Source organism: Tiliqua scincoides, chromosome 4 (assembly GCF_035046505.1).
Source record: "Tiliqua scincoides isolate rTilSci1 chromosome 4, rTilSci1.hap2, whole genome shotgun sequence".
In the NCBI taxonomy this organism is placed as follows: domain Eukaryota; kingdom Metazoa; phylum Chordata; class Lepidosauria; order Squamata; family Scincidae; genus Tiliqua; species Tiliqua scincoides.
Genome location: NC_089824.1, coordinates 222,498,663 through 222,522,269, shown reverse-complemented (window position 1 = coordinate 222,522,269; position 23,607 = coordinate 222,498,663). Strand labels below are relative to the sequence as shown.

The 23,607-nt window shown below is 48.0% G+C and overlaps 1 protein-coding gene across 1 annotated transcript in view; it reads left to right on the top strand.

The window, feature by feature from the left end:
* The window catches only part of NOL4L (nucleolar protein 4 like), a 138,729-nt gene that overhangs the window by 53,860 nt on the left and 61,262 nt on the right, over positions 1–23,607 (top strand). The window contains exons 3-4 of the mRNA XM_066625519.1: positions 11,021–11,132; positions 12,250–12,359. Of these exons, the coding sequence (XP_066481616.1) occupies positions 11,021–11,132; positions 12,250–12,359 (222 nt within the window). The remainder of the gene's footprint in view (positions 1–11,020; positions 11,133–12,249; positions 12,360–23,607) is intronic.

Sequence of the window (23,607 nt, the reverse complement as noted above, 5' to 3'; positions counted from 1 at the left end):
GATGTGCCTGGGGGAGGGATGGGTCAGGAAAACACTAGCATTCTGTGCCAGGTCTTCAGTTCTTGACCAGAGATGCTGTATGTCAGTGTTTGCAATTTCCAGCTGAGCTTGTTCACCAACCTAAGAATGGTTGTTGTCTGCCCCTTTCTCCAGGAACCTCTGCTAAGCAGAGGGCAAGGAAGCTCCCTCCCCCCACCATGAGACTGGTGCTTTACAAGCTGAACTGTATCCATCCCCTCATAGAGGTCATAGAACCCCATAGAGCCCTGTTCAGAGGAATGGAGAAAGATAAGCCTGGAGGGAGGGCATAACCTCCTGACACTTTCTGTAGTCATGATTTCTTTATTGGAGTCTCTGTACCCTACTCTGGGAGCTTTGTTGGTTGAAGAGTACAGAGTACAAGCACAACAGATAAATAAAAAAATTAAAACTTGCCCATCATTTGGCTGAGGCCTTGGAAACCCCAGCCATTTCCAACTGGAGAGGATATCAGGGGCTCCCTGTGCTGCAGAGGTGTTCCAGGTGCCTTGATGCATGTTTAGTCAAAGCTATGGCACTCCTCTCACCTCCAGAGATGGAAAGAGTGCCCAGGGCTCGCTGGCACTGGTCTGCCCTTTCAGATAACATTTGGGCACCTTGCCTATGTGGTGGTCAAGGTCGCGGGCACCCTTTCTAGCTTCCCACTTGGAAGGATGGCTGGGCTTGTTGTCTCGGTTCAATACTGGCAAAGCACTCTGGGAGCCTGCGCAGCACAGTGGGGAAAGCCCCATCATAGGGCCAAGCTAGTAAGCCCCTGACATTTTCCCCTGTTCTGGAGTTGGAGTATCTCACCAAGACTAGCAGCTGCAGCCTTCCTCCCCACCTCGAACAGATGATGTTACGCAAGTGTGGGATGAGCTCTGTCCAGCTTTGCAGCTCCAAGATGGGGAGGAATACTTTGGTTAGCTTGCTTGCTCCCCAATTGGCAGCACCTGGCTCATAGCCTCATCCTGGCTATGGCAAGAGGAGGCCAGTTAAATTGCGGAACCCTGGCAGTAACCTGGGTTAGAGGCCCACAGTTTGGTTGCTAGTTCAGTCCTAAGAATTTTGTAGGGGCTTTGGGCAGGGCAGAAATGGCCAAATAAAACACATTTTGACAGCTGTTTGGTGAATGCAACATTTGTCAAGTTCATGCTATTATATTGGACTTTTCACTTAATTAATGATGAAAGTTCATCACCTTTGTCTTTCTTTGTTGTGACTTTCCCCAGGCCTTGGGGATGTGGCAGGCTATACTTTTAAATGTACTGAATTCATTCATAATATTTACATTATTACTAACAATAACAAGTGCTTTCCAGGCCCTCCTTATCCAAAATCCCCAAACTCTCTCCATCTAACCACATTAGATGGACTGGAGATTAATTGGCCCCCAAGGGCTTGTTAGCAGGAGAAGTTTTGGGCTTCGTCTGCCTCTTCTTGGCACAGTTTGACTTGGGGCCTGGACTCTCTTGTTGGGCTGTTTATTCTTGAGGTGCTCAGAAGCTGGCTGTACCATGTGATGCCTTCCTTTGACAAGGGCAGCTTGTTTTTGTGTTGTGGCTTCCTGTATCATTCTTCTGCTTGACAAAACACAAGACAGCCAAGCGCCTCTCTGCAGGCAATCTGGTGGCTTCTGGACATCTGGTGGGGGTGTGTGTGCAATTGAAGCCTCTGCCACTGCCTTGGAGCAAGGGGTGTCTCTGCACCAGAGCCCAGGCTCCACAGGGAGCACAGGCTATCTGACTTCCTGTGGTGCAGCTGGGCTCTGTTTGCCTCTGGTGTCCTTTACAGGAGCAGAGAGCATGTGTACATCTTCCCGGTCCCAACAGTGGCTGCAGGTTAGGTCACAGGAGGCTGCCGTTACTTCAGCACAGGGCCAGCAAAGCTATTGTGTTTGCCGATTCTCTCTGCCTCTTGGCAGATGACCTCAGCATAATAGAGGAGGGCAAGGCCACCAGCAGAACCTCAATTCAGAAAACTTTATGCTTGTTTCCATGGTGGGCAGCCAAGGCCCTCCCCTAATTCCTTCAATTTGGCTCCTGGGAGTGCTAATCTCTGCCTTGTCTGCTTTTCCTGGGCCTCCTGGCAGCCACTGTGTTCCATCCCTCCCCTTTCGCTGAGCTCATCACATTAGCAGGTCTGCATCCCCTCCCGTGCTGGCAGAACCTTTAACCACCCTCTTTCCCTGGTGCCCCCCTTGATGCTGCAGAGACCCAGAATGAATCTGGGTCATTGGATTTGGGGTGGTGGTGAGAGGCTGTGTGTTAGAATGCTGCCTTCGGAGCAAACAATGTGCTGTGCCCAAGAGAATCCTGTAGGAGTGGGAGGGGCTCTGGTGCCATTTTGTTGGTGTTGGCCACCCCCATCCTCATCAGAGAGACCCTTTTCTCACTGAGATGGTCCACCTGTGACTGGGTAGCACCATTTCAGACCGCAAGGGAGGGCTCACATGATGGAATGCTTCTCCATCCCCCATCCCCATTCCCTAAGCATGGAAAAGGAAGCATCAGGGAGAAGGGATTCTAGCATAGTCTTCCCTCGTATGTGCCGCTTTTCTACATGCAGATAATTTTTTTTTGAAGGAAAACATTTAATGAGAGCCTCCACCTGCAGCCTGAAGTGGTACAGCCCAGAGACAGGTTTGTCACCTCAGTGAGAACTAGGCCAAAGTCACTGGAGAGTTTGTCATTGTCTGTTGCTTTTAGAAAACAGGCCATTAGGTGGGGAATTTGGGAAAAGAGACAATTCCCTGCCTGCTCTGCACTGCCTCAGAAACAAATTAGGTGGCTCTCTGGAAAGAGGTGCCTTGGGGGCTGCTGGAGTGGGAAACCGAGATGGAGGCACTTTCCAGGGTCATTTCTCTGATACAGGGAAGTATGAGAATGGAACTTCTTCAAAAGCTGAGAGATGGCACATAATTTCCCATTTTTAAAAAAATGAGAAGAAACTAACCAATTGTGGGTTGGAGTATGTCGCGTAGGCCCCTCTTTCAAGAGCAGGGTTGTGGTATGCTGCATAGCCACTGAAGACTTGGTTCCTAACAATGCAATCTGACCAGCTACCAGATGGAATGAGACCCATCCAGAACTTTATTTCTCAAAACAGAGGCACAGGGAGGGCTCAAAGTCTGCCTAGAAGTCAGGGCTCCTACCAGGAAGCTCTTCCTTCTAATTTAAGATATATTGGGACTAGCTGTATTTATTCACTTATGAGGGCAAGATCCTCTGCACATGCTCAATGCTTTTATTGCATGCATTTTAGGCTCACTCTTAGCAATGAAAATGGGTTTTGAGCCCAAGGTGTTGTGAGACTGACCTGAATTTAGCTCTGCTGCTCCTTCAGCCCTTTCTTCATTTCTTAGCAGACAGAGGACAGGTCTACCCATGGCTACTAGTCACGATGACTTTGCAGCTGAATATCAACTGCAGGGAAGCAATGGCAGGGGAGAAGTATGCTTTTCTTCCCTACTTGGAGGCTTTTCAGAGTTAGCTGGTGGGTAACAGAATGCTAGACTGGATGAGCCTTAGGCCTGAACCAGTGGAGCAATTCTTGTGTTTTAGGGCAGTGTTATTTTCAGTACAAATACCCCTTAGTCCATGCAATGAAACCACTTCCTGATCTTGTGAACATAAACCCTGAAAGTGGTAGAATTGATAGCACTGCTCCAGACTGCTGGACTGAAGTTCCCCAATGCTAGAAACTAAACTTACAGTTATGAGTCACCTGCTAACAAAAGTCAGAACCTGTGGATATATGAAGCCACCAGATACTCAATCAGACAATAAGTCTGTCTAACCAGGAGTTGTCTGCTGTGTCTGATAAGGCTCTGCAGGGTCTCAGGCAATTTTTTATTAAGTTCAGTTCCCTGAGATCCTTACAGCGAGAGGTGCCAGAGATAGAACCTGGGGTACTTTGCATGCAAAGCATGTGTTCTGCCCCTGAGCTGTTAAACTGGAGTATATTTTCATACATTGATTCTAGGAACACTGAACCTCACCAGGTTTAAAATCTAGTTGGCTGCATGAAAGTGTCTTTATTTGGAGTTTTATTCTGTGGCCTCTTTTCAGCTCATGCCTGTGGTCAAAATGCTGCTATTGGGTGGAGTGATCTCCATCACAGCACTTCAGAGGAGCTCTTGGTCTACTTGGGTGCAGAAGGAGGAAAGAAATTACTGTGCTGATTGAATTTGCAGGTCAAACAACAGAACAATAAGAGCCAATCCTTCCACTGAAGCCAGTGGCCTAGGAAATAGTGCAGGGGGCACATCAATGTACTGAAGTAACTTCTGATCCTGGAGTTCTGCATCATTACAGACCAGTTTTACTTCTTTGGAATAAAAGGGTCTGATGATTTCAAACAGTGAAACGTTGTACTGTTCAGTAGCATAGCTACAGGGGAATGGCATGGCAAATACTGTAGGCGCCGCAATACGCCATGTAACCAGCGCCTCTCACTCGCCTTTGGAGCCATTCTGGCTTTGAATGACTCTGACGGTGAGTGGGAGGGGCTGGTTACATGGCAGTACTTACTTACCATGCTGTCTCCTTATATCTATCCCCTGGGGGCTGGGGATAAGAATAGGCCCTCAGTTTGGCTGTACTTGTCGTAAGAGGCGACTAAACAGCCACCGGGTAGATGAAACTTGTCAGCCTGGGAAGGCAGCTCATCTGAGAGAAGGAAAACTCTGATCCCAAACCTCCACTGCCTTGTGGCTACATCCAGTTAAGGAAAAGGCTTCAGGAGTCAACCCTGAGGCAAAATCCGGAGCCGGAGTCCCTGAGGCAGTTCATGGCTGAACACAGTCACGTTCTGGCAACTCCTGCGACGCCGCTGGAACCAACCGTATTGGCCTCTGCCTTTCCATTGGACCATTTCAGCGACGTGGAGAGGGGGGATTTGTTGCATGGGTAACAGCCTATCCTCCATACCTACTTTACCCAGGCTTTGCGCACTGGAGAGGACACTCTGTTCCAGAACCTCCATTCAGAGCGTGACACCATAGTCTTCCGAGACTGAAGGATGCCAACTCCTTATATCTATGCTACTGGTACTTGACCCAAGGATCAATTTGTACATTGACTGTCCACGTTCTTGTTTCCTATCATGTGAATGGTTCATTTACAGCAAGGGTAGGGTACTAAAGAGCAGGGAGCTTGAGAATTTCAGCCACAACAGCTTTTGTGGTCTATTAAGTGCATTTTTTGAGTTTTCCTGTCCTGAGAACTCCTTCAGGCAAAATCCCCCAGTTTCTAGTTAATGCCAAACTGCTTTCATGAGCAGACTGCTCAAGCAAGTGACAAGAAAGAAGACATAAACAGCTTGTGAACTTGCTATCAGGTATTGCCACATTTGGGATCAGAAGCATTTTCTTCCCAGGGCTACATGGCTTAGTCCAGTGGTTCTCAAACTTTTTAGCACTGGCACCCACTTTTTAGTATGAGAATCTGTTGGGTCACACCAGAAGTGTTGTTATTAACCTGGAAGTGATGTCATGGCCGGAAGTGACATCAGGCAGGAAAATTTTTAACACCCCATACAACAAAATCAAATCAATCAAGTAATTAAAAGTTTACAAAAAGTATCAGTTAAAAGAATTTAAAATAAAGAAATAAAGTTGTTAATCAATTTAAAAATAATTCGCCAAACATCTCAAATGCTTCAGTCCTATCCACACTTACCCAGCAGTAAGCCCCATTGACAATCATTGTTAAAAACATTTGCACAGTAACCTGTTAAAAGCACAGATCTCTTAACATTTCCCCAGTTGCAGTCACATACTGAGCTGTTCTGAGCTGTCTGAGACAGATCAGGAGAGAGATCTTGGGGTGCTTGTGGACAGCTTGATGAAAGTGTCGACCCAATGTGGGGCAGCAATGAAGAAGGCCAATTCTATGCTTGGGATCATTAGAAAAGGTATTGAGAACAAAATGGCTAATATTATAATGCCGTTGTACAAATCGATGGTAAGGCCACACCTGGACGATGGTAGCATCAAGTCTAATATATTAAAAATAGAATACACATTGAAATAAATGAAGACCCACCTGAAATTGGGTCCCAACTCACAGTTTGAGAAACACTGGTTTAACCAATGAAACGCTGTTGCCTTTGCAGTGCTAGAACTAAAAACTGTAAGAAGCAGGATGTAGATAAAAGGCCTGGGATGCAGCCCTGAGCTCATTTCCCAATTAGCCAAGCTGCTTTTTCATGTAGTCTGAATTACATGATTGTAATTCGTGGATTGAGAACTGGTTGGAGGCCAGGAAGCAGAGAGTGGGTGTCAATGGGCAATTTTCAGAATGGAGAGAGGTGAAAAGCGGTGTGCCCCAAGGATCTGTCCTGGGACTGGTGCTTTTCAACCTCTTCATAAATGACCTGGAGACAGGGTTGAGCAGTGAAGTGGCTAAGTTTGCAGACGACACCAAACTTTTCCGAGTGGTAAAGACCAGAAGTGATTGTGAGGAGCTCCAGAAGGATCTCTCCTGACTGGCAGAATGGGCAGCAAAATGGCAGATGCGCTTCAATGTCAGTAAGTGTAAAGTCATGCACATTGGGGCAAAAAATCAAAACTTTAGATATAGGCTGATGGGTTCTGAGCTATCTGTGACAGATCAGGAGAGAGATCTTGGGGTGGTGGTGGACAGGTCGATGAAAATGTCGACCCAATGTGCGGCGGCAGTGAAGAAGGCCAATTCTATGCTTGGGATCATTAGGAAGGGTATTGAGAACAAAACGGTTAGTATTATAATGCCGTTGTACAAATCGATGGTAAGGCCACACCTGGAGTATTGTGTCCAGTTCTGGTCGCCGCATCTCAAAAAGACATAGTGGAAATGGAAAAGGTGCAAAAGAGAGTGACTAAGATGATTACGGGGCTGGGACACCTTCCTTATGAGGAAAGGCTACGGCGTTTGGGCCTCTTCAGCCTAGAAAAGAGACGCCTGAGGGGGGACATGATTGAGACATACAAAATTATGCAGGGGATGGACAGAGTGGATAGGGAGAGGCTCTTTACACTCTCACATAATACCAGAACCAGGGGACATCCACTCAAATTGAGTGTTGGGCGGGTTAGGACAGACAAAAGAAAATATTTCTTTACTCAGTGTGTGGTCGGTCTGTGGAACTCCTTGCCACAGGATGTGGTGCTGGCGTCTAGCCTAGACGCCTTTAAAAGGGGATTGGACAAGTTTCTGGAGGAAAAATCCATTACGGGGTACAAGCCATGATGTGTATGCGCAACCTCCTGATTTTAGAAATGGGTTATGTCAGAATGCCAGATGCAAGGGAGGGCACCAGGATGAGGTCTCTTGTTATCTGGTGTGCTCCCTGGGGCATTTGGTGGGCCGCTGTGAGATACAGGAAGCTGGACTAGATGGGCCTATGGCCTGATCCAGTGGGGCTGTTCTTATGTTCTTATGTTCTTATACATTCCTTAGGCAGTGCCTACAAGGTAGTAGCTGGTGCATGCCCCGTGGGCTCCTAGAGAGAAGGAAGTGAGGTAGACTGAACACTCAGCCCAAAGTCGAACTGAGCTGCATGAAGCCTTGGAGAGCAATTGCAGGTGCCTCGGAAACCATATTAGCACTGTGAACAGGTCCTCCTCTGTGTTCTTTGCAGGGCTTCCTTAGCTTGCCAGGAAAAATTGGGTTATGCTGCCACTTAGTGGATACATACCTTTTTAAAAAATCATCTTTCCAGCACACTCCACATCTTTCCTTTAAAAATCAGGATGTTCATATCTGATTTTTAAAAGCAATGCAATCTGTGTCCTTTCTGCGTTGCAGGTGGTGAATGCTTTGGAGTCTTCAGAAAATGTGTTCCTCAGCCTGCAAACTGGAGAGGCTTAATTGGAGCAGGAAAGAGAGGGTGTTTTCTGAAGTGTAGATAAGAATGCTGTTTGGTTTCAAACATACCTCTCTTCCCCTCCTCTCCAGTTTCTCTTTAGCATTCTGATTTAGCATTTAGCATTCTGCAGGTTGAGCCTGCAGGTTACCTAGGAAATAGCCAGTATTTATGTATTTAACCTATATCCCTCCCAAAATGTGTAGTTATTTAATTACAAAAAACCCATCATATGAAACAGCTTTGCCCGGTATGTTCAGAGGAAGAGGTACGCTGCTCAGTAAGGACAGTGAAATGTCACTGGAGAACCAAGAGAAGGCAGAACTATAATTCCTCCATCTTCTCCCAAAAGGGGAACTTTGCGCGACCTCACAAGCCTCTCCAGTTTGCAACCTGCATGGTGCAGTGTCATGACTATAGTTCAAGACTGAGAAGTAGCTGATCAGGAAATACCTGGCTCCTTATATGCGTGCAAGTCTTCAGGGCTGAATGAACTGCATCCTAGAGTACCAACAGTGCAATCCTATGCGTGTCTACTCAGTAGTAAGATAAATTAAATGGAGCTTACCTCCAGGGAAGTGTGTCTAGGATTGCAGTCTAAAACAATTTGGTGATCCAATCCTCAAGAGAAAGGAGGAAATGACAGGCCATCAGTCTGACTTTGAAACCAGGGAAAATACTAGGAAAGATGATAGAGCAGGCCATGTGTCGGTATCTTGACAACAGTGCAGCGAAGAGTAGAAGTCAGTGTGAATTTGTCAAGAATAAATCTTGCCAGACTAATCTTATCTATTTTTGTTCAGGTTAGTGGATTGTGGGAATACTGTTGACATAATTTATTGTGTTTGAGCAAAGCATTTGACAGAGTTTCCCATTATATTTTGGTTAGCAGACTGGTCAGATGTGGGCTGGATTGTACTGTCAGGCAGAGTCACAATTGGTTGAAAACCAAACCCTAAAAATGCTCATTGGTAGTTCCTCATCACTGTTACTTTCAGCAATTTCATCAATGACTTATTCAGCGGTTCCCAAATTGAGCATTGTGATGCCCTGGGACATTTGTTAGGCATTTCCTGAGGAGCTGTGGACCACTGGCTGGCCAGTAACATCACATGGATCAGATCAAGGGCCCAACTAGTCCAGCTTCTGTGTCTCACAGTGGCCCATATACACAGGACAGGGCAGGTGGGGGATGGGACTGGGACCTAGCAGTTAAGTCGGATCCCAACCCCGTTCCCCAAACAGAGCAGAGTGGCTCCAAGCCGCTCCATTCTCCTTGGACTTGCTTCACCTCCTGAGGTGGCTGTGCACTGGGGCTGTGGTGACTGACCCGGGGGTAAGGGGAAGGGTTTCCCCTTGCCTTTGGCTGAGACACTTCTAGCCCCAATCTTGCACTGGATACAGCAGAGGCCTCCTGGCCTGCCTGTTCCAGCACAAGATAGGATTGCACTGTAAGTCTTACTTTGTATTTTATTTCAGCATTTTATTATAGGGAGCTTGGTGGCAGGGAGAGTTAACTGCCCTGCCCTCTTTGCCCAGCTGCTCAACTTAGATGCTTAACTCACTTGTTTGTTTACTGTGGTGCTTTGTCACTGGGATGCTGGTCACTCCTACATGCTTGTAGTGCAGCTCCTTTGCAAGCTAGTTCCAAATTTATATTCCTGGCTATTTCCCTTCAGCTCCCTCACGTGGCAGTTAGGACAGGAAGGCCTCGTTTAAAGGAAGGGGATGTGAGTCAGTGTCTGGGCTGCCCTAGACTTCACTGAGAGCTCACTGAATGGAGACCACACTGGTTTCTCCAGAGAGTGGTCAGAGGGTGCTTGTCAGAGAGAGGGGTGGGATTAAGCTGGTATCAGCTCTCAGGGAATGGCAAGATCTGGCTTTCCTTTTCTTTGCCTGCAGAATCAGAGCAGCCCTGCTCCTTAATCTCGCTCTTCTGATGTGCTGGCAAATGGCTGCTCTTCTCTACCCTAGTAAAAGGGTCCTACGTGAAGCTGCCCCCTACTGAGTCAGACTTTTGGCCCATCCAGCCCTGTGTTGCCTGTACCATCTGGAAGGGTTTCAGGCAGGTCTTTCCCAGCTGTGTCTGGGGCTGTGAGGAATTGAACTTGGAACTTTTTGCATGCAAAGCAGGTACTCTGCCACTAAGCAGTAGCCTCTTCCCTGGTTTGTTCATGGGCTGAGCATTGACAAACAGGTTTCTCAAGGCTGATGGTACAATGTGAGGACTGCAGAGCTGGGGCTTGGCTGGGGACACCTGGGTGCAGATCCTGCTTCTCCATAGCTCCCTTGCTGCTGTTTCTCAGGGGAACCCCAAGTGTATCACTTGAAGCCTTTTGAAGAACTGAAGACAGATGTTAAAAAAGAAAGAAAGAATAATTAACAGCCCAGTCCAAACAGGAGCCTCTGGCAGTGGATTGTTAGATCTACTGCTGTAGGCCCCATTCCAGTGGCACAAAAGCTGTGTTCATGCCAGGCTTGCTTGGAAGCTCCACTGGCCGAGTTAAGTTGATGGAGGGGGCAGTTCATCAGTGGTTTGAGGGAGGACAGGAGGCAGGGAGGGTGGAGGGCGGGGAGCAGGCTGGAGGGGGTGGACCTTGGTGACGAAGGCACATGTCGGATCCTATTCCCGATTTCTCAACTCACTCCGTCCCCTTCCTCAGACAAGCCAGCAGAATATCTGGTGTGGGTCTGGGGAGACCCATAGATGACAAGATAGCCTACTGAGAAGTAAGTAAAACAGTTTTACTTACCTCTGACCGGCTGATTGCCCCTCCCCCACCATAGTGTGCAGCATGTGCACTCCCAGTTGACTGAGTGGCGGAAGATGTTGGGGGGATTGAATCGGGCTCCTAGAATTACAGCTGGTGGACTCTCTTGTGCTTATCCTATGCCTGTCAAACTACTCTTCTCTGTACACACTGATAAGATGAACATGTACCAGAAATACACTGGAACTGCAACCCTGTACCTGCTTTCAAGTCCCACTGAACTGACCAGGACTTAGTTCTGAGCTGACCTGTCCAGGGTTCTGCTGCTGGACACTTCTTGCATGAACCTGAATTAAAACAGGAAGGGCTTGCTTTGCTGCGTTTTTCATGTGGCAACTACTTTTATCCAGGCCACTCAGAGACTCACTTTGTTCCTCCTCCAGATTGCTGAGACCTATGCTTTTCTACCAAGAGAAGCAGTGACCAGGTTCCTGATGAGCTGCACTGAGTGCCAGAAAAGGATGCATTTCAACTCCAACGGCGTAGAGCCCAAAGGTAAAGTCTGAAGAAAGGAGTCACTTGTTGCCAGTAGGCACTATACCGGAAGTGTCAAGTCACTGCCTTGCTACTTGGGGTGTATATGCAGGTCATTTACAAGGAAATCCTGTAAATGCGCACAGCCTCCCTGACCCTCAGAAGGACCTCTGAATGCAACTGGAACACAGCTCCAGTCGCGTTCAGAAGATCACAGGTCAGGCAGATTTGCAGGTTCAGGACCCATGGTGAGGTAAAACTGTAGGTCCTGAATCTGCAGATATGCAGGCATGACCTTTATGCCACTCTTAAGGATCTCTTCACATGGAGGTGCATAGAAACAGAACATAAAATAGGAATTACTGAGTAGAAAAGATAAAAGCAATAAAACAGCATAATAAGCAGCTCACCAAGACCATTAAAAACAGCTGAAAACAGCAATTTAAATGAGTATTAGAATTCCCAAAAGATCAACAATTCGGAAGCCGAGCAGAATAAAAATCTGTTCCCACCCTTTTTGGAAACAGCCCCTATGGGGCCTGGTGCATGTCACCTGTGAGCAGGCTTGAAGTATGGGCTTTATCTTGGACTCGTCTCTGTCCTTCGTTCCGTCACCAAATCAAGTCACTTATCTCTAGTCTACCACATTTCTCACATACTTTTCTTCCTCTCGGTATCCTTCGCAGAAGATGCGGTCATCCTTGATCATCCATTGCCTCAAATACCGCAGCCTTCTCTTCTGTTGGCTCATTCAGCCTTGTCACCTCAACCTGCTTACCACTTTTGTTGTCTTAATCACATGCTGTCCCCGCCTTAAGCCCTTGATAGGTGGTTTTTTCCAGACGACCTCCATCTGCCTAGTCTCCTTCATCTGGGACAATGGCAGCAGGTAGATTTACCAGTCCCCCCTCCCATTCGTCTGCTGACCCAGTAAAAAGGGAAAGCAGAGAACAGGAAGGGATACATGAGTGCTAGCTGCTAGGCACTTTGTTGGCAACTTTATATATGAAGAAGGAAGAGATATGTGAGAAATATGGCTCCTCCACTCCTGTTGTCTGAGGTCAGGCTCAGAGGTACAGAAGTCCTGATCTTCCCAGCTTTTAAAGGACTTTTTTATCTTTCTCCTGATTATCTCTAGAAAACGAACCTCCCTCTTCTTTGGTCTCTGGAATCATTGACTACAACATGCCTCTCACCTCGACTTACTTGAAACAGATGAAGCTGCGGGTCATGAACTCCCAGGAGCAGGTAAGCGTCAGAGCCTATCAGATCTGTCTGATTTCAGCCAGAATGTGCAGAACGTGCAGTGGCAGTGAAATAAGAGGATTACACCCTTTGGTCACAAAGCAGTGTTCAAACCTTTGCATTTTACGGAACTCACCCTTGGATTGGATGTAATGGATAAAGGGCGGGGGAACAGGCGAAGGAGTGCCGTTAAACTCCTGTTTGTTTCAGTTTTGAGTTGGTCGTGGAGAAAGCCCGTGCAGTACAATCAGTTCGAAACAGTGCACTGGGTTAAGGTCTCTGGGTTAAGGTCACTGGGTTAAGGTTGAGCAAAAAATGTGACTGGCCTCATGTGAAGAAGGCAGAAAAATACTATAGTGGTGAAAGACACGCTAGGCAGAGTCAATCGAAGCAGAATTGGATTGTGGTGGCAGCAGTAGTGTAGCTAGAGGAGGTGTGGTATGTATTGCAGGTGCCTCCACGTGTCATGTAAGTGGCCCCCCCACTTGCCGTCAGAGCCATTCTGGGCAGCGATGACATTGCTGAATGGCTTCAACAGCAAGTGGGAGGGACCACTTATATGGCACTTTGCAGCGCCTGCAATACTTACCATGCTGCTATGCTACTGGGTTAAAGCACTGTGTGCTGTTCCCCTTTGGATTGCACCCCCTTTGGACTACATCCCTCTTCCCCTTTGGATTGCATCCCTTTGGACTTTCCTCTCGATCTGGAGGAAAGTGTGGTCAGCATACTTTTGACCATTTTTATCCTTAGCCTAGCTTATTCTTACTTCTTAGCTCTGCTGTAGCAACAAAGCCTGACATAGGAATGGAAAACCCCCTACAGCCCACTTTGCTCTCTCATTTAAAAGTCTATTAAGGGGAGCAGTAGTTCAGCCTTCACCATAGCGAACTTTGCAAGGGGCAAAGCTCATGTGTACCTCCAGGATAAGACAGGCGGATGTGCGGGTTTAGCTAGGCCGGAGAACCAATGTCAGCCGCACTCCTGAAGAGACAGAAAGATCGGCAAGGTTAAAAACTGTAAAACTGTGGCTAAATATAGAGCAGGCCAAGGTTGAAGTACGGTACGTGTGGCTGTGGGTATGATTTTTTTTAAATTAGAAAGCCCAGGTGTGGTCAACTTCCTGCTGTTTTTCCTCTCAGAATCCTCCTGCCTTTACCTTGGTGCTGAGCTTTTTGCCCTCAGAGAGGGAATAGTTGTGCTCATCTGTTATAGTAAAGATGGCAAAGGATAAGGTGGTGCCTTCACAGCTAACCATTTTAGGATGGCATGAACGGAGAGAGAGAGAGATGGCAGGATTCACTGCACTTAAGACAGATTCCAGAGCTGGAGAGAACTCACAGGTCCTAGTTTTTTTTATTTAATGGCTCTGACCCCAGTGGATCAAGGGCAGCGACTGTAAGAACAAACCACAAAATTGGGCAAGGTCCCATTTCTGCCAGCATGGAGCGGGCCAGTATCAAGTGTAAACGTTGAAGCCATCACTGGTGTTCCACTTTGGAGTCTCCGTGCAGGTTCAGATTTATTTGCAGGAAAGAAGAGAACTTTCACCCCTTTTCTAAGCACAGACTGAACCAGGCAGGCTTAAAGAGGATCATTTTGTTTAGGATGAAGAGAGCAGAAAGTGTCTGAGAGGCAATCTGTTAAAATGGACTAATTCCCCTCAATCGCTTTGACCTGAGACTTGGCCATGTGTTTGGTGTGGCGTTAGACATCTCTGATTGGTAACCTGTCCCAGCGGTGTTTGTATTTTGAGAGCCTGAGGCTAACAGTTTCTTTCTGAGGGGTGTATTAGAAGTGTCCCGTTCTGTGGCCAGGTTCTGATGTGTTGTCTTTTTGCTTTCCTAAGAAAGGTGGTGTCTCAGTCAGGCCAGGCAGGGCTGCTTGTTTAAACAACCTGGAGGTTTTGGCAGAGAGCCTTGGTTGGAGGTTTGAAAAGTCTCTGCTGTACCCCATCTGGCCACTTTCTCTCTTCAGGGCTCCCGGATTAGAATGTGTCTGCACACCTGGGGACAGTCAGGAGGAAGGCCGTTAACAATTACTAAAGTAAACAATGAATCATATTTTTAATCTTTCTGATTGTCCTGTTCTTCAGCAGGTGGCCTGCAGAGCCACTGCAGTGAGCCTGTCCTGAGCCTCCTTTGCCTTATCCTGGCACCATCTTCCCTGTATTTGGTTTGAGACACAGCATTCTAGAACAGTTTCCCTGAAACTGTTACAGGATCCAACTGTCCCCTCCCTGTGCTTTGCCCAAGTGGATGTATAAAGCGCTTGTTTTCTGATGCCTTCATTGTAGCCCAGGGGGTGAAAGAGCACTTGTGAATTTGGGGGTTTCCCCACACCTCTGACACTTTTTTACAGGAGGCCTTTGTTATCCACAGGGGTTCCGTTCCCAGAACCCCAGAGGATATAGAAAACTGCAGGTATTTCTATATGGTTTTCGCCCCCCCCCTTTCAAACCTGACCAGAGCTGGGCTCCAATTGGACCCAAAGGCTTTCTGAGACCTGCAGAAGCTGTGTGTGGTATTTTGGGGCATTCTGAGGCCTGCAGCGGTCATGTGCAGCCTCTGCAGACCTCAGAAAGCATCCGGACCAGCTCCAGTCGGGCTTGGAGGTTGGGGGGGGGCATTCAGCACCCACAAATACTGGAGATTCGCGGGTGCCAAACCCATGGAGAACTCGGGCCCCCTGTAGTTTTATAAGCTAATAGTGAAATGCTTTATATGACACTTCTGTAACTTATGGAAATCACTGCCACAAGATATATTGATGGTCTCTGACTTGGGTAACTTTACAAGAGGATTACACACATTTCAGACACCCATTGCTAAATAGTTGCCCCCACCCCCCCCATGGTTTTATATTATTGTGCTTGCGATTTTCCTGTGTGTGAGAGAGTTTGATTTTAAACTGCTTCCCTTGAGACCTGAGATGGGCCTCAAATCTCATTCCCCAACCAGCTCTCCTAGCCACCAGTTCAGCTGCTCAAGTTCCTGGGAGGTCCAGGGTGGGTTCGAGGGTTGCTCTTCAAGCAATTGCAGTGCCAGTTAGGAGTGTTTGTCTGCTGGGAAAGATGAGCAACCTCCACCACAAGTGGGTGATGTGTCTTTATGGTCTGGCAAGGGGCTCACCTGCATCTGAAGGTAGGCAGAAGTCTGGATTCATTTGACAGAAGAAAGCAGGGCAAGAGACCCAGAGCTGCTTTCCCAGAGAAGGGGCACTCAGTGAGGTGGCCCACTAGGATTAGCTGCTCAGCCTGTGCTGGTACAGCAGCTTCAGTTGCACTTGGGGAGAGAAGTGGGAAGAAGGACTGAAAAGGAGGGGGGCAGGAGTTACGAATCCTGGACACCAGCTTCTCATGGTGGTCCTTAGACTGCGGCTGGAGTGGGAGTGGCTTCACGCAGCACCAGTGGGTGAAATGCTTAACAAAATGACATCCATGTTGGCATCCTTCAGTCTCGGAAGACTATGGTATCGCGCTCTGAATGGTGGTTCTGGAACAGAGTGTCCTCTCCAGTGCGCAAAGCCTGGGTAAAGTAGATATGGAGGACAGACTGTCACCCATGCAGCAAATCCCCCCTCTCCACGTCGCCAAAATGGTCCAATGGAAAGGCAGAAGCCAGTATGGCTGGTTCCAGGTGCGTCGCAGGAATTGCCAGAGTGTGACTGTATACAGCCGTGAACTGCCTCAGGGACTCCGGCTCCTGATTTTGCCTCGAGGTTTTCTCCTGAAGCCTTTCCCATAACTGGATGTAGCCACAAGGCAGTGGAGGTTTGGGATCAGAGTTTTCCTTCTCTCAGATGAGCTGCCTTCTCGGGCTGACAAGTCCCATCTACCCGGTGGCTGTTTAGTCGCCTCTTACGACAAGTACAGCCAAACTGAATGACAGAATGACAGGAAGGCAGGGAATGCAAGACATGCATGTCACATGACCCAGATTTTGATAACACTTTCACTTGTAGTATCCTACGAAGTCATCAAGAGACCTTTCTTTTTCCCAGACCTCGGCCAGACCTCGGGGCTGCTTTTGTTCTTACACCTGTCTGAGGCGTGGTGGTGGCTGAGGAGCTCCATTGGTTCATAGATGTGCCTCTGTGACTGGGCTCAGCCATGGAATCAGTGAGGACAGTGTAGGGTTGGGGAGCCTTCTTGGTTCACAACCTGCTTTCCTGGTCCAGAAACACCCAGGTGGTGGCTTTGTAACAAGGTCATAAGAACATAAGAACAGCCCCACTGGGTCAGGCCATAGGCCCATCTAGTCCAGCTTCCTGTATGTCACAGCGGCCCACCAAATGTCCCGGGGGGCACACCAGATAACAAGAGACCTGGTGCCCTCCCTTGCATCTGACATAGCCCATTTCTAAAATCAGGAGGTCGCACATACACATCATGGCTTGTAACCTGTAATGGTTTTTTCCTCCAGAAACTTGTCCAAACCCCTTTTAAAGGCATCTAGGCCAGATGCCGACACCACATCCTGTGGCAAGGAGTTCCACAGACCGATCACACAGTCAGCAATCCCATGGAATGTTGGAGCAGGTGAAGCTCTTTCTTGAGCTAGCCTGGTGGAGTGTGTGTGTGGGGGGGGGCATGATTGCTCTGATCATTAGCAGGATGACCTTCCTCTTGGCCTGTGGACCTGGGCCATTTGCTGTTGGTCCTGGAATAGCATCGTGTGACTGGCCTGGGCTGTGCACTTCTGGTGGTCACCCAGCACCGCAAAGACATGTGCACATGTCTTCCCTACACTTCTCAGAATAAAAAAAAGAAGAAAAAGACTGGTCAAGCAATACAGGGCATATCTAAGCGTAAGTTCAGGGGTACTGGAGATCTCCAGTCAGCAGTGTCTCTAACAGCTCACACAAGAGAGTTTCCCTCTCAGACTCCCTCTGGCAGGAATTGCAGGAACAAAAGCCATAAACATAGTCCGGGCAGCTGTAAGGGAGTTTGTGGAAAGGACAAGGCGGGGACTCGCCTCCCTTCCCCTACAGGCACCGCTAGCCACAGTCCTTCCAAGGACAAGGGGGCCAACTCAATGGGATTGCTTCGTGAGTTGTCTAATCAGCTCTCCCCTGACTGCTTGCAAGCTTCTGCCTGCTCAGATAACAAGGAGGAGGGGGAGAGTTCAGAGGAAGGCGTGGACGGACACACTTCCCATTGTGCTTCCCAGTCCTGCTGGCAAAAGCATGCCCTGTGTTACAACCTAGAGAGGACACACGAGGAGGGGAGGAAGGGAGGGCTCCACTATGGCTGCCTCGAAGGGTTTTCTGTAGGGCACTCCTAAGGGTCCCCGTCCCAGGGTGCTTTGAGAACATTTGGGATGCTGCAGAAGTTATTCCATCCACACCTTGGCCTACTGACCACCTGTCTGGTAAATCTTCCACTGCCAACAGTGCTGATCTGGCTTATCAGGGCTTGCTGCCTGTGAGGTCTTGTGGGAGCAGAGAGGGGTGCTTCCCTTCCAGGTTTTCAATCCCAGAGTCTGGCTCATCCTCCAGTAATTTGTCTCCTCACCAGAATGAAAGGCAGGAATAAAAGCAGAATCAATGCAGCTCTTCAAGCGAAACTGGGTTTATTCAAAAGGACCACTTTGGTGGTGCTCCTCCTCTTGATTAGTTCAGCAGTGTGATGCGCAGCGATGCAGCTTTTCTTTCCTGGCTCCAATATCCCACACAGAATGGCTAGGAACCAGCCCTTATATACTCGAAGTAGCGCTATATGAGAACTTTGAGGCTTTGACCTTAGTCTTCAGAGCCTCTGCCACCAAGTTCTTATTTGCAGGAGCAGTGTACTTGGGGGCAGAAGAGACCCCCCCCATCCAGAGCTATGGCAACCAGTACAGTAGCCAGGTGGACACTTGTTGTTAGCAGAGGTGAGGGACTGGAGCAACCCACATAGAGCAAACTGACTTTTTTTAGGGCTTTGTGGGGTCAAAGAAGCCACTGCTGCACAGAAGCAGAAAAAAAGAAGCCTAGAGGTGGTGGTGGTGGTGGTGGGGTTTAATCAGAGGTAGGGAGAGAACAGCTGTCAAGCCTTTATACAAGTAACAAACTCCCCCTTCTGGTGGAGGCCAACATTGACACTGTTTACACAGAAGGTCTCTGACCTGCCAATGTTCGAGTTACAAGGCGCGCAGTCTCCCCAGGCCTCAGAAAGCCTCCCGGACACATCCTGAAATCACTTCTAGTTTTTGGTATCCCTGTGTTTCAGAACACCTCCTGGATGTGAAGGCACTTCCAGTCGCCTCCAGGAGGTAATTGAAGGGCTTTCCACGGATTTAATTATCTGCAGAAATTGATATCTGTAAGGGGTCCTGGAATGGATCCTCCGCAGATACCGAAGGCCCACTGTTTTAATATTTTAAATTATAATTATAAATATTAAATTATAATATTATGAATTATAAGTAGTAATTGATTTGCATGTGAGAAAATACAAATTCAAAAGAAAAAAATACATATTTGTTTGTCGATTATGTGCATGCACGTGGATGGACACACACTCTTAGGCTAAGGCAGGGGTCTCTAAACTTTTTGAGCAAAGGGCCACATCAAATATCTGACACAGTGTTGTGGGCTGGAGGAAAAAAAAATTTAAGTGTAAAATTTAAATAAATACATCAGAGGTGGAACTTAGTTGAATGAATAAATGAATGAATGGGCTCAAATTTCCAGGATTTCTCCAAGCACCAGTACACACTACAGAAATAAAGCACACACTTATATGGACCCCCTTTCCCCCACCGCACAAGCATATCTCCAGTTGTGTTTGGTCAGCTGTGTCAGAGGCTTTCAGGGGACGAGAGGCTGGCCTCAGACCGGATAGAGGCTTGCCATGGGCCACATCTGGCCCCCAGGGCGGAGTTTGGAGACCCCTGGCCTAAGGGATTCCCTCTTCTATTATTTGTACACTGTTTATAGGTTGAACACTTCATTCTATTCCATTCAGATGAGGAGGGCTCGGGGACAAACACAACCAGCAAGAGCGCCTCCTTTCCCCATTGTGCTAACCCCCATGTTGCAAATCTTTCTTTTATTCTTTTGGGGCTGTGTGCTCCAGTTCTCTGACTCGAGTAAATACCTCCTGGTATCTCTACAGGACAAAACAAAAAAATACTACGATCATGTCCAGTGCAGCATGATTCTTCCCATAACTGCCAGCAAGGCTACCCTGTTCCCCCTGCATTGTGTTGCCATGGGATATAACCCACCAATGATTCCAATATTGCAGACAATGTTAGGAGAAAAAAAATGGTTTTGGGAGGTGGGGGGCTGTCTGAAAATGCTCAAAGATAATTCATTATTGCTGGATCTCATCTTTTCCTTAGCTGCAGGGCCAGATGTTTACAGGCAAGTGGGGCTGCAAGTGTCAGTCAGGAGCTCCAGGTGATATACGTAGATAGGTATTTTAATATTTCATCTGGGGTACCAGAAGGTCAAAAGGTCCATCTGTGCTCTTTCCCCTTTTTCCCCTTCTTGGCTATTTTTATGCAAGGCTTACATTTTTAAAGTTCACAGCTGGATGCTGATGTGAAGCCTAAAGCAGACAAGTCCTGATATTAACAGTTTTTCCCCAAGGGCACATGGACATCAAGTGACCTGCATATACTCATCCTATGAATCAATGGCTCCCTGATGAACCAAGGATTTCTTGGGTTTTCTTGTAAAAATCATCAGGTCCTCCCTTAGTCATGTCTGCAAAAGGAACTTACTATACAATTGTTTACATGACATTTTTTTCCACTGTGCTTTGCTCTCATTTAATTTTTGCAGAAGTTTTGCCCTGTAGAAGAATTGGGCTGAAGAGATATTATTGCAAGATATTGTAGCATAGCTAGTCAAATTGAAGGTAGGAGTTTTGATACAAACTGTCTGTAGGTGCAAGATAAAGTATCTGTAGTGGTGACTTGGAGGTGCCTCATGACTGCTATTTTGGCCTCTGGGGGTCTCCTGCCTACATCTGCAGTGAAAAGGTTGCAAGGTAGGGCTGTGGAGGTGCCAAATATGTTCAACCCACAATTGTTTTGCAGATCAGCTTAAATACATCCATAGTTATGCTTTCTCCTAAACACTGGTCCAGATGCGGGTCTCTCTGTAACATCTTCCATAGTGAAGACTAACAGCCCAATCCTATGCATGTCTACTCAGAAGTAAGTACATTAGAGTCAATGGGGCTTACTCCCAGGAAAGAGTGGATAGGATTGGGCTGTCCGGGCCCAATCCTATCCAATTTTCCAGTGCCGATGCAGCCTTGCCAAAGGAGCATGCGCTGCATCCTGTGGTGGGAAAGCAGTCAGAGAGGCCTCCTCAAAATACAGGAACACTTGTTCCCTTACACTTGTGTACCTTGGCTCAGCGATCTCTGATACTCTTTCTCTTGATACCGAACTAAACAAACGCATTGGTAAAGCAGCTACCACGTTTTCCAGACTCACAAAGAGAGTCTGGTCCAACAAGAAGCTGACGGAACATACCAAGATGCAGGTCTACAGAGCTTGCGTCCTGAGTACACTTCTGTACTGCAGCGAGTCATGGACTCTTCACTCACAACAGGAGAGGAAACTGAGCGCTGTCCACATGCGCTGCCTCCGACGCATTCTCGGCATCACCTGGCAGGACAAAGTTCCAAACAACACAGTCCTGGAACATGCTGGAATCCCTAGCATGTATGCACTGCTGAAACAGAGACACCTGCGTTGGCTTGGTCATGTCGTGAGAATGGATGATGGCCGGATCCCAAAGGATCTCCTCTATGGAGAACTCGTGCAAGGAAAGCGCCCTACAGGTAGACCACAGCTGCAATACAAGGACATCTGCAAGAGGGATCTGAAGGCCTTAGGGATGGACCTCAACAAGTGGGAAACCCTGGCCTCTGAGCGGCCCGCTTGGAGGCAGGCTGTGCAGCATGGCCTTTCCCAGTTTGAAGAGACACTTTGCCAACAGTCTGAGGCAAGAGGCAAAGAAAGAAGGCCCATAGCCAGGGAGACAGACCAGGGACAGACTGCACTTGCTCCTGTTGTGGAAGGGATTGTCACTCCCGGATTGGCCTTTTCAGCCACACAAGATGATGTTCCAAAACCACCTTTCAGAGTGCGATACCATAATCTCTCGAGACTGAAGGTTGCCAACGATGTTCCCTTACCTCGAGGCTGCATTGTGGTTATACCAGTGCTGGAAAGTTGGATAGGATTGGGCTCTTAGGCTGCAATTCTAACCCACTTTCCAGCAGTGACATAAGGGCAATGCAACTCTGAGGTAAGGGAACAAGCATTGCCTTACCTTGAGGGGGCCTCCATGACTGCCCCCCCCAACTGCAGGATGCAGCACATGCCCCACTGGCACAGCTATGCCAGTGCTGGGAAGTTGGTTAGGATTGTGCCCTTTGGATCTTAACACAGCCAGTGGTTAGAAGAAGTGAATAGCGCAGGTGGAGGAAAGGAGAGGCCCAGCCAAGCCCAGCCACTCTTCTGAGCATGCTTTGCTCTTCCAGGTTATTTTTTTAACAGAAGTTAGGTGAACGAGCAAGGATCATGGACCCATAGTCCAGATCCTTTTCCCACTCACTTTGAGCCAGTAAGAAGAGGATCCTAGTGTAGCCTGGAGTGCCTCCACATGTAGTGCAGTGGAAGGGGTGGCAGAGTGAAAGTGGCGCATGGGCCCTCTCTTCTTCCCTCATCTCACTGGCCCCTTCACAAAAGGGCTCCAGGTCACCTCACCCCTGGGCTGGACCTGACCTTGCCCTGCCCCACCCTGCTCCTGATCTCTCAAGTGAGAAGAAGGTTCTGCCACTGAACCTGAGCAGCTCAGGCTGTGTGGGATGGCATGTGGGGCTAGTCACAACCACAGTGACAGGCAGTAGCAAATATACAAGGCTGTAGAACGCTATCACCCTAAGACTTTGGTGTCTGCTTGTGGCACACTGCTGTGGGGAGAAGGAGGACAAGTGGGTCAATAGGCCTGCCTCCCAGCAGGGAGTTCAGACAGGACAGTGATTGGGACTTCATTTTTTACAAATAGCAAGTGGCACAGCATGTGGACTGTACCACTTTTTACTGCAGGCGAAGCTTCTGTATTGGTATATGTTTCCTGGGAAAAATCCCCAGAAAACTAGCAAGTCAGAGAGGAGAATAGTCTAAAAACCTTTCCACATACATATGGTTTTCTGTGGGTAGGGGTTTGTTTGTTTGGGCATATGGGGGAGCATTCAGTCATGTGAACCCCACCTGCGATCTAAAACAAATGGTTATGTCCCTGGTGCACCATCTCATCTTCTGTCTGCGAGGCCTGAATCTTTTCCAGTTCTTTGATTCCGTGATTCTAATTGAAGAGTCAAGGGGTGGGACAAACTGAAGGCAGCGTGTAATTCATACAGGACTGTGACTTGGTTTCCAAAGGCTGGGGCAAGGGCAGGGACCTGGATTCTTAGCTTTTTATAGGCTGCCATGCGTTCCCATTCAAAACTGGAAGGATTCTGCAGAGTGAAATAGCAGCGTGCCCCTCTGAAGCGGGGCCTGCAATGTCAGTTCTTCCATAGATTTTCCCCAGTTGCAGACAATGAGTTTAGGCTTAAAAAGTATTTGGCATCAGAGCTCAGGGCCCTGTTCTTTGTGCACTCCAATAGCTTGGCTTTGAATTCTCACCCAGGCCAACTCCAGTGTCCTGCCTCTGGAGAACTGTGAGGGGGACACATTTCTGGTACTTGGGAGCCCAGCCCTGAGAGAGAGCCTGCCATGGTGATAGCCAATGGTGTAGCTTAGAGGGGCTGCAAAGCGGTTTTCCAGGGAGCCTCCCTGTGGCGTGCAAGGGGCCCTTCTTCTTCGGAGCCAGGTGTTTACCTCCGTTTTGCTCCCACTGCCCGGAACGGCTCCGAAGGGAGGGGGTTGCTTGCATGCTGCAGGGAGGCTCCCTGCAAAACTTAGTGCTTTGCACTCCTCTGGCTATGCCACTGAAGATAAGAGAAATTTTGAAGTTGCTACCTATTCATGTTACACCATGTGCAGTGTAATATTTTTATAAATACTTAACAACTCTTAATAAAAATGTGTTCTTTTATTGGCTGCCAGCCTTTTCAGCTGTAATGTATCTGAATTGGTGGTGGGAAAAATATTGAGAAATTGGAAAGTGCAAAGAAATAGAAGCCTGGATTTGGAGGTCTCAGTGTTACTGGGAAAGCTGGGTTTGGTGCCGTGGACATTGTTGATTTTGATGATGGATTGAGGCTGAGGTTCAGTGTTCTGGAGTCCTTGGCTTA